The 11,362-nt window shown below is 43.2% G+C and overlaps 1 protein-coding gene and 1 long non-coding RNA gene across 2 annotated transcripts; one reads left to right on the forward strand and one right to left on the reverse strand.

Moving 5' to 3' along the window:
• The first annotated feature begins 482 nt into the window (after positions 1 to 482).
• On the forward strand, positions 483 to 8,314 carry rflna (refilin A). The gene is made up of 4 exons (XM_003445547.5): positions 483 to 781; positions 898 to 1,241; positions 5,570 to 5,679; positions 5,810 to 8,314. Exons 2-4 carry the CDS (start codon positions 1,023 to 1,025, stop codon positions 6,141 to 6,143), a joined length of 663 nt encoding a protein of 220 aa, XP_003445595.1. The 5' UTR covers positions 483 to 781; positions 898 to 1,022; the 3' UTR covers positions 6,144 to 8,314.
• Positions 6,596 to 8,813, reverse strand: LOC112841878 (uncharacterized). The gene is made up of 2 exons (XR_003213303.1): positions 7,154 to 8,813; positions 6,596 to 7,061 (listed from the first exon to the last, which is right to left on the reverse strand). It is a non-coding gene; the product is annotated as an uncharacterized LOC112841878 (long non-coding RNA).
• Positions 8,814 to 11,362: the final 2,549 nt, after the last annotated feature.

Consider the following 11,362-nt stretch of genomic DNA (forward strand, 5'->3'; position numbering starts at 1 on the left):
GTGACTACTTCATGAATTGCCACGAAACGATGCAAATAATTAATAAAAGGATTGCTCTGCTCAAGTCGTATATCATTAACTTACAATTAATTATTAGCTATAACCAAGTGCAAACACTGAACAAGTGTCAGAACAATTTGCTTATTATACGTATTTGTTTTTAAATTTTTCTTCTTCGCCAACACTATGAAACGACTCCATCACAGTATCTGTTCTCGTTACTAGCGGATGATGAATTACTTGTCCCTACCTACTAATTATAATATATCTAAGCAGATCGGCGACTGCAGCAGTCAGGAAATTAGATAATTTGCTTAAATACGCGTCAGCAGGTTTGCAAAACACACCAGCCAAACTGTACAGGAGGAGCTGGGAGGATGTGCTCGCCCCTGTCGGTTGTACATGGAAGTGATCCAGATCATGAGGGGCTGGACTAGATCCAGGTACGGAGGGGGGGCCGAAAAAAGCCTGGCAGGATCATTAAGAGGGAGCTCTCCAGTGAAGAGCGCGCACACACAGTGCGCACACATACTGGAACACACGGTCAGAGCAGAGGAGCTCTCCTGCAGCTCGGTGCCAGACGCGCTGTCGACTCTTTGTTTTTTGCGCGAGTTTTACTACGTAGTTGTTTTTGTTTATTTGGTTGTTGTTTTTTTAATTATAAAACAGATAATATTTCACTTTGGAGCTGAGTCCGTGGCTACCGTGTGTTTGTTTCAGACTTCTTCGCGCATATTTGGAATATCTTTCCGGATTAAAGTGGATACTTGACACCACGCAGGTACAGTAAAGTTTGAAGTTTGAAGCTGAGCTGATATCAGTCTGAGGGGTTTTGTCCAAAGCCTGTGGCCAGTGGTTAAATGCCATTCCCTGATTTTTTCTTTTCCTCACTTGCAGAAGTCTTCTTGAGAGAGTTCGCACAGGATTGTTTCTGCTCGACTCAGAAGCGCTTCAAGGAAAGAAAAAAGTATTGTGAGTGCGACTGGGCTTCATTTTTTTTAAATAACTGAGCCGTCCCAGAAATGGTGGGGCACCTACATTTACAAGCGATGGATGACAGCCTCAAAGGAAAGAACAGGGAAGGTCTGCTCGACAGTCCGGATTCGGGTTTGCCCCCGAGTCCAAGTCCGCCCTTCTGCTCACTTTCTCCGGCTCTGATCGAGTCGCGCTCGGGGAGCTGCACGACGCCCGTCGAAAGCCATCATGGATATTATAAGAAGGAAAGCAGAGAAGGGAAACTGGTAAGAAACAAACTGCTGCACTTTATTGTTTTAATACCGCGGACACTTATTCCTACTCTTTGTGCCCAATTTTGCACTCAGACGCTTCAGTGACACAATGAATTAAAGGACAAAGGAGTTCATGCTCAGTAATGACGCTGAAGGAAGAGAAACTGAAAACCTGAAAGTATTTTAGCGTTTGGCCAGAAACAGATTTCACATCAGTCCCCCTCACACAACATCTGGAAGCTCTCTCTCTCTTTTTCTGTGTGTGTGTGTGTGTGTGTGTGTGTGTGTTTCTGGAATTCAGTTGCAAACTTATGAATTTGCACTCTTGCTACTGGACCCTCCACAGTACAGTATAACGTCTTTATTTTTCAGCCTCGTGCATCAGCTGGGCCCTGGGTCTAACCGTGTTACCGAATTAGGGCCCAGGGACTCCCAGGGGTCCTTTCCAGAATTCCCTCAGAACGATGACACTTATTAACACCGTTACTTCATCAGCATGAATGAAGGTAGCAGGCTGACCAGATCAGTAAATAGTCAAATGTGATCAAAATGATAATATGGTATAGGTATGTAATGATTTGCATATGAAAAAGCTTGGATCAGGCTTTTACTCAGAGTCTGCTGTCGCTACAGGATCGCGACTGTGAACTCGTAGACAGAAAACCAGACTTTTAGTCCTGTAAATTAACCATCAGCAGCAGGTCTGTGCCCTCTTGTTGAAACCTGCTGGTTCACTCTAATTGATTTTTAAGGCGGTACTTCAACCTGTTTTGCTTGTTATCCTAAAGCAATGTACAGTATTAGCCTTCACAGTCTGTCATGTTGCATTCCCATGGAGGGGTGGGGGATTTAGAAAAGTCAGTAGCACAAATATGTACAGACAGTCCCCTGCAGGTGCAAAACTGTCCATTTCAAACACTCATTTATTTGGCTATTTTACTCTGACTTTGATCTCTCGCTTAATATTAATATTTTTGTCCATAGCTTGCTAGTCCTGCTCAATCTCTGAACTTTCACAAGCCCAGCTCCTTAAGAAGAATAGAATTACAAGTATCGAAATGAAGTTGCAGGGTATCCGAGAACCTCAAAAATCACCAAAAAGATCACTTAATTCTAAAAAAAAACAAACGTCTGGACATCTGGAAGCCAGCGTCTTTCTGCATTAAATGCTGTTCACAATGAGTTTAAATGTGGAAGTAATAAAAACTCTGTCTTTATATAGCCTTTTGATCTTTGTTGTTTCTTGTCTTATCTGAAAATCCTAAATAGCTTCCTGCATTAGCAGCAGTCTTCCTGCCTATATGGTAAACAAATGTGCAAAATGAGTCAGACAGTGCAGTTTAAGGCAATGTTGCTACTTTGTCTTTGGTTTTTTGCTGGGGAATCAACATAACACGAGGCATTGTCTCTTCTTTCAAGGCAAACACTTTTCATTGGCACGTCCTGCAGTGAATCACATGATGAGGCTGATTTGATTGAAAATCATTTCCAGGTCACTCCCAGTTCCAAAAGTCTTAAGAACATGTCTGCACAGGCTGAGGTGGCTTTTAAAGTGTGTGAAAGAGGCCTCAGAAATGCAGCGCTGCATCCTGGGAGGTGCACGACACTGGTGTGTGCTGAGATGTGAAGCAAAAAAAACGATCATCTAATCCTCTGGAGGTTCGGATTAGAGCGACTCCTCCGCTTTGTGGTTTTTCCTTTCCTTTTTCTTTTTTTAAAGAAAGGAGCTGCTCCTGTTTCTGTCTGTGGGCCTGTTTGAATTAAAAGAGTCAAATATTTCGATCTAAAAAACAGTTTCCCCAAGTTTACCGAGTACAAGTCTGCGGGCAGGATGAAGGGAGGTGTACCTATGCTCCATTTTTTGTTTGTTTTTTGTGTTTTTACTCCTTCCAAATCTATTTCTGTGTTGTTTTTGTATGCTACCTAAGAACAATCCTCTGGTTCTATTTCAGAGGTGCAGGGGGGGCTTGTTATAGCGTCCTCACGCCATTGCACAAGTGCTTGATGACCTCTCACTTCTAAATTAAACACAGATAAATGCTCAGCCAGCTTCGTCCGTTTTCAAACGTGGTTCAAATTCATGCAGATGCAGGATAATTATTCTTATATCTGCATCTTTTTATGTGTGAAGAGATTCACAGGAGCGACAGGATGCATGAAAAGCACATGCGTGGTCGTGTAATCGCGTGTATTTCAGAGGCTGTGGACGTGTCCAGTTCAAGGAGGTGGCTCCAGCTGCTGGTGGATTAGACAGGAAGGACAGGAAGGAGACAGATCACTTTTTCTTAAATTTGGCTTGCTGTGGGATACTGATGAGCCGGACTCTGCTCTAATACCTCTACTGCTGTGCAATTCAGCAAATTTTGGTATCGATCAGATAGCAAGTTAATACAGGGTCAGTGTCGATACTAATACCAATACTTCAAATCTATAAAGGCAGCTTTATGTAAAGGAGAGCAGCGTGTCATGGTTTTAGGGCAATGCAGTTATTTACTTTTCATAATAATTAGTTACAACAACATGCGTTTTGAAACTGGCTGTTTTTGGAGACTGTCAGCTCTCCAGCTGTCCGTGTCTGTGTCTGCAGCCAAGTAGAATCTGGGCTTCAGAGGATAGAAACAAAGTATCGATCCTATCAGGCTAGTATCAATCCGATACCAATACCAGCACTGCTATCAATACTATCGATATTTGGATAACATCCACACAAACACAGACTTTGCTGCAACAAACAGCCCCCAGTTGGAAGTCTGTGTTTGGGTTGGCGTTTCTCTCCATAGCTCTGCATTGTGTGGGTTGCTCAGCTGCACACTATTTCTTCTTACGTGGAAATGTGCTTCCAGTGGGGTGGTGGTGGTGGGGGGGGTGCTGTGCTGTGTGTACATGCTTGGGGATACGGCGCCTGGAGGAGGCCACCCCTCCATTCACGACTGTTTGCTTTGCAGACATTGCCAGAGCGCACCGTCTGCGGCGAAATACCTGGAATGCTCTCCACGCGGGAGCAGCGGTGGAAAGACAATCAGACCCTCGCGCGCTGTTTCCAGGTCACAGAGCAGAAAAACGAACCAGGCTGAAGTTCAGCTTTTTGTTCGCTGCTGCGTGGCAGCTGTTGAAGCGCGGCGCCGTCGCTCGGATGGCACCGCGCGGCGATGATGGTGGGCTGTAGGTAAGACGAGCTTCTCGCGGTGATCTGCAGCGCCCTTGGCCTTCTCTCGCTCGTCCCCTGTAGCGGCATGTGCAGTCCAGACCGCAGCATGTGACGGCTTCTCCTGTGTAATGTGAGAGGGAGCAGAGCTGCGGTTGTGGAGTGGTTTGATTCGGACGGGGTTAGAGCTTTTAATCGCACGTGTACAGAAAAGGGTCCGTTGCATTGTTGCTGCACCAGCTTTTGTGTCCACTGAGGGCTCCAGAGGGGGCCAGTCTTGTAGGTCAGAGGTCAAGTCACAATCAGAGCTTCAACAGACAGATTATACAACAAAACCAAATAATCCCCAAATTTTAGCCCTAGGGTGTGCTTAAAAGAAACTATCACTTTAAATTTTTATTTATCATATTGCGTGATATTTGGGAGCGAAGTCTTGATAGAGCATCTGTAATCCACATGTCATAACACCGTGAACAACCCTGTGTAGTAACATATAGCCAATAAACCAAGCTGTACAGGTATTGGATTGGAGCATTTTTGGTTATTGGTTGTAAAGCATTGCAGAGATAATAACTGTTTCTTTAATGAGTCAGATAGAAAATTAAAAAGACTTTTTTTGGCTCTTGTGGGACAGAAAACCAAATCTTTTTTTTTACTCTTTTAGTGAGACACAGTAAGAAGTCAGCTTTAGCTTCAGGAGGATATGGGGACAAATTTGTTAATGGATTAAAAGAAAATGTCTTCAATCAACATAATTAATGCATGCGAGGTAGTGCAGCTAACCTTTTGTAATCTAAACTCATTTTTTAAAAAGCACATTGAGTAACATGCTGCATCTCTACCAGCAGTGGTGTGGATGCGTTAACCTCCTTAGAGCTGGGATGTTGGAACTGAAGGGCAGGGGTGCAGAATTGGTCCGGAAAAGGAGGGCTACGTTTTTGAACTTTTAAATGTATTTTAACACGTTTTACAGCTTTTCCTGTTGATAAAGACAGGCTGGAGAGTGAAAGTGTTGTTGTCTTTCTGGTCTAACTGTTGTAGTACTGGCCTGTACCCTCAAAAAGGCGAGTTGTTGGGAGGTTGAGAAGAAAGAGGGTGGGGACTCCAGTGATTTGAACTGGCTCTGTTGGGATTTCTTAACTGGGATGATTGTTTGCTTATATGTGAGATTGTAACCCGTGTTTTCTCTGCACAGCTGCCCTACCTGCTGCTGAACTCCACAGGAACCGACCCAAAGACTCGCATGCACCCCGTGTTCTTTGGAGAAAGCATCGAGGTCAACCCCAAACCGGAGAAGGAAATCAAGTAAGGGCGCATGGAAAGATGTGGCACTGTTTTTGCATCCTCTTTCATCTGAGCGCTGTTCTCTTGTCAGCACTCCCACCTATTGATCCGCTTCACGTGAGTTTCTAAACGGCCACTTTGTCGTTTTCAGGTGTAACTCTGAGGTCAAGTACGACTCCGACAAGCACTACCGCGACCGGGTGTTTTGCACCCCCGTTCCCACGGCCACGTCCTTCAGCGAGACGGTGGTGGCGGTGCGGAACTGCACCTGGAGGAGCTACAAAACCCAGGTGTACCTGGAGCCCCGGCAGAAGCCCGTCAGCTACCAGAGCACCACCATAATCTACCCGAAACACGCCAAGAACACTTACCGCACCACGCTCAACTACAACGCCACAGGCTCCCGCCGTTGGTATGTCTCCACAGTGAAACTGGAGTCAAGTGAGGATACTAGTCCCTGCATCATCTACACAGAGGACCTGTAGGGTCTGGACTGCATCAGCCTGCACAGGAAAAAAAGGCTATTTGGTGATCGTCCTGGTTCTTTTCTCTTTTTTTCTTCTTTTTTTTATTTCAAGGACAAAAAAAACTCACAAAAGCCCACACTGAGAGGGAAATACTTCAAGCAATATCTGGACTCCATGAAAACTGCTCTGTTCACCTTTACTGGCCATGGAAGAAACTGCAGTGACATTTAATAACCTGATTATATTTAGATTTTCTACTGTTGCAGTCTCTAAAAAAGGGCGCTGGTTTTCTGGCAGCTCAAAGCTGCGCTTCGGTGGTTAATGTCTTATTTAATTATAACGCTGACAAGTGGCCTTCGCATTACTTCGGGTTCCTTTGCAACCTCAGTGATGGCAATGATCAGAATGTAGATATCTGTGTATATAGGGAAAAATCGAGAATGACTCGTGTTTTGGATTTCAGCCGAGCCTTTGAAAAATCAGTCACACACAATGTAAAGCTTTCTAAATAATGGCTTTATTGCACTTGTTTTCTATATATCACAGTTCTCTCCGAGGGCTTTTGGCACGACACGGGGGAATTTCAGAACTGCGTATGAAAATTTGGACCAAAGAGCGTTTTGAAGAGTTTGTCTCCCTCGAGTGAGACTGCACACTGAGGCAGCGCGCTCGCTTATCATTGGACACTTTCAATTCAAGCTTGTGCAGTTTGATCGAGAGAGCTAAGGTTAGAGTCTTTCAATCAAAACAACACAGTTAGAGAGAATATACGAGGAGACATGGGATCTCCGTAAAAACTCTCTGTAGCATTATATTTAACTGTGTGGGATCACAGCCATGACAGCTGTTCAGTTAAAACGAACACGTTGGTGAGCGCAATCAACGATGGAGTTTTGGTAACTGGTCTTTGTTTGCTCTCTAGGAGGTGCTGAAGGGCTGCAAAACAAAAATGGATAAATAAATTAGCAATATATTAAGAGTTTAATGCTTAAAAAGTGAATTTAAGTGTGGGTAAAGGACCACATCACCTGTAGTTCCAGTATAACTGAGAACAGGACCTTCAACAGTGATTTCCTTTTTTTTTTCAGTTCACTTTTAACAATCAGAGGGAAGTATGTAACACTCCCCCGTCATAATTCTCGGTACAGAACAAACTGTACAGTGGCGCTGACTCGTCTGCTTCTCTGTTAGGCCTACAAAACAAACACAAAACAAGAAGCTTTTCCAAATTCACTCTGTGCGGTGATCTTACATCTCTTTTAACTGTTCCTCGTGTTATTGCCAACACTGCTCCACATTCAGTGGCAGCGGACACTATGAAAGACATCTCGTTAAGTGATTTCATTTAAAGATTGAGGAATACCTTAGCGAGTAAAACCGTCCATAATAATAAGAATAATAATCGAAGTAATCTTTGATGTCGAATCACAACTTGTAGCATAACTTCCAAAAAGCCAGTCTTACACAACAAGCTAAACTAGAGTCCTGCCAATACTATCAGCTGATATTAGCAGACCTATCTGTGATAAACACATTTGTACATTTTGAAATGCAAGGAAGAAACGGGAGAAACACCCTGAAGTTTAACTCATGTCATGGGTGTTGTTGCACAGTTTGTCCACCAGAGGGCAAACTATGTCTGCGGCTTCCCTCCAGGCAGCACACTGGATCAAACTCCACAGCCAGCTGATGTGAGCAGTCAGCAGACAAGTAAATAAATAACTACACAGGAAAAATGTGAAAAGTTGGGAAAAAGTAAATCTGCGAATTTTTAGAAAGTTCTGTGTCTGACAAGAAAAAAATATTGGCCGATGTATCGGGATATCTGATATTTAAATCACCCGATATTGGTATCCGTCTTAAAAATCCTGTATCAGTCGGGCCTAAGCTAAAGTAACATTTAATTAAGAAAACAGAGCACTGTGTCTGTTTATCAGATATTTAGTCAAAACTAGCCTGTGTAATCCAACCTCTGTTAAGTCACCGAAGTGCAGACTTTCATTAATAAAATCTACTTAACTAGGCGAGTCTAGAATAAACTGAGCATTTCCTTTTTTCAGATCCACAGTAGCACAAAAACTCACAAAAGTGAAGCAGTGAACCCACGCCACATTTCTCCATTGAGGGTTTCATCTATTTCTTTATGTGTGTCTAATATAAATATATGTAAGTGTTTTAATTACTGAACATGGCGAATATTGAAACTTCAGACTTTACCTCAAATTTTCTTAGGTATCAATTTTAAGTCATTGCCAGTGTGTGTTGTTGATTGTCAGTTGAGGTTTTCTTGTATTTTCACAGTTTGAAATAGCCTCCGGGTTAAGTGTCAAACGGAAAAGTAAGGCGTGCACGAAGCTGAGGCAGTGCATCAGTACTGTAAGATGGGTTTTTTTTAGAGAGGAAGAAACAAATGTAAAGAGCGAGAAGAGACGAGACAAGCAGATCTGCTCTTTTCAAAGAAAAAAATAGAGAGCGGCTGAGGAAATTGTTCAGGGGACGGGTTTTTTTCTACAAAACAAAGCTCCTCGGGAAGATGTTAGGAGTTTTGCAACGTGCAGATGGTGCGAGAAATGTCAGAGACGGCCTGTGAAATGTCAGAGGATGACGAGAGACAGTCGACCAGTGTCGAGTGTAATACCTTGGTGGCTTTATGTGAGATCCTTTGTGTGTTTTCTAACACTTGATTTTGTTACTGTAAAATATTTTCCTGTTGTATATGTGGCATCGAGGCACTTCGCAATTCTCTTTCTATTTTTGTACGCCAATCATTGTTGTTATTCTGATCGAAGAAAGTAATTTAAAACAAAAGATGATTATCCTGATGGAATAAAAGACGAGCAGTTCCCAAACCTTACTTCTGTTGTTTTTGTTGCTCATCTGTGATCACGGGAAACAGAAACAGGTGTTTCTATTTGACGGACTGTGCCGCATTAAAATAGAGTCGAGGCCTGTCCATCAAGCAGAATGTAATGTTAATGTTTTCAAAGCGTTATCCAAGAACAGAGGCTGTAAATCAAGGTGGCGATCGCTCTGCATGTTCATCCTCGGCTGGTTTTAAATATCAGACTGCAACAAAAATAACATTAGCTGCTGCTGCCAGTGTTGGTGCGGGGTTTTGGATGGGAGTCTGCAGCAGCCCACATCATCATTCGGCGCCTCATCCGTCTCTCCCACGGCGAGGCAGCAAACGGGGCGTGACCGCACTTTCACATTTAGGACCTCATCTATAAAACGCTTTTTCTCTTGGAGTGTTAATCCAAACTGTACATTTATTATTTTTAAACAAAACACCAAAAGGGAAGGCTCACCCCAAAATCAATATTAGAATACAGCCCTTCCTCTATTTTTTCTAGTGTCTGTTCTACTTTTGCAGAAATGTCTGCTTCCTATTGAATACAATGTAATTATTATCAAATCAAATCAAATCAAATCAAATCACCTTTATTGTCACATCACATGTGCAGGTACACTGGTACAGTACATGCGAGTGAAATTCTTGTGTGCAAGCTTCACAAGCAACAGAGTTGTGCAAAATACAATAACGTGCAACAAGCAAAATATAAAAATGGTTAATCTAAAAAGTAATAAATATATGTACCATATATAAAGGTATATACATTACTGAATGTGTGTACTAAATATGTTTTTCTACGTGTGTGTGTGTGTGTGTGTGTGTGTGTGTGTGTGAGTGTGTATATACATGTTTTACAAATGAAATAGAGTAAACAATAAAATAAGATATATAAAATATAAAATATACAGAGGTAGGTATGTGCAAAACAGTGGCATTAATGTACAGTATGGAGTGCATAATGTTGAAGTTCCAGTAGTGAGGGTGAGGTGTCTATGACGTGTTCAGCAGTCTGATGGCCTGGTGGAAAAAGCTGTCTCTCAGTCTGCTGGTACGGGACCGGATGCTGCAGAACCTCCTTCCTGATGGAAGTAGTCTGAAGAGTTTATGGCTGGGGTGACTGGAGTCCTTGATGATCCTCCCCGCTTTCCTCAGGCACCGCTTCCTGTAGATGTCTTGGAGGGAGGGAAGCTCACCTCCAATTATCCGTTCAGCACACCGCACTACTCTCTGGAGAGCTTTGCGGTTGTAAGCGGTGGTGTTGCCATACCAGGTGGTGATGCATCCAGTGAGGATGCTCTCAATGGCACAGCGATAGAAGGTCCTGAGGATGCGGGGGCTCATGCCGAATCTTTTCAGTCTCCTGAGAAAGAAGAGGCGCTGCTGCGCCTTCTTCACTGTCTTGTTTATGTGTACTGACCACGTAAGATCCTCAGCCAGATGTACACCAAGGAAGCGGAAGCTGCTCACTCTCTCCACAAGCTCCCTTTACTGAAATGGCCTCCCCAATCAGATCTCAATCCACCTTTGGGATGTGGGTGGGACAGGAGATTCTCATCGTGGATGTGCAGCTGACAAATCTCCAACTGTGTGATGCCGTCACGTCAAAATGGACTAAATCTCTGAGGAATGTTTCCAGCACCTTGTTGGGGGACTTAAAATTGATACAATATCAAATTTGAGATGAAGTTTCACAATATAGTGAGAGTATATTTACCTGCTTGTGGTTTTCTTATTTTGTCAGCCGTCCATGGTGCTCAAAACATCAGAGACATGTGAAAAATTGCTTAGGTAACCTTTTAGTGTCAGCTTCCTGTAGGAACTAGTTTGTAGCTGCACCTCAGTAAAAGACAAACTTTCATTGTGACTAGAGGCTTGTTCTAGTGAGAGCATGACAAGATATACACATTAATATTGCCCCACCATATCTGAGCCATTTTGGACGGCTGACAAAATAAGAAAACCACAAGCAGGTAAATATACTCTCACTATATTGTGAAACTTCATCTCAAATTTGATATTGTATCAATTTTAAGTCCCCCAACAAGGTGCTGGAAACATTCCTCAGAGATTTAGTCCATTTTGACGTGACGGCATCACACAGTTGGAGATTTGTCAGCTGCACATCCACGATGAGAATCTCCTGTCCCACCCACATCCCAAAGGTGGATTGAGATCTGATTGGGGAGGCCATTTCAGTAAAGGGAGCTTGTTTTCACATTCAAGAAACCAGTTTGAGATGATGTGAGCTTTTACAGCACACAGCACAGTGTGGTCATAAAGGGATGGGAGCGGTCAGTAGCCTCAGTAGGCTGTGCTGTGTGCTGTAAAATAAGTGATTTACCACATCCTAACACCACCAGCAGCACCAGCCTGAGCTGCAGAT

The sequence above is a fragment of the Oreochromis niloticus genome, linkage group LG12 (genome assembly GCF_001858045.2).
Source record: "Oreochromis niloticus isolate F11D_XX linkage group LG12, O_niloticus_UMD_NMBU, whole genome shotgun sequence".
NCBI lineage: Eukaryota > Metazoa > Chordata > Actinopteri > Cichliformes > Cichlidae > Oreochromis > Oreochromis niloticus.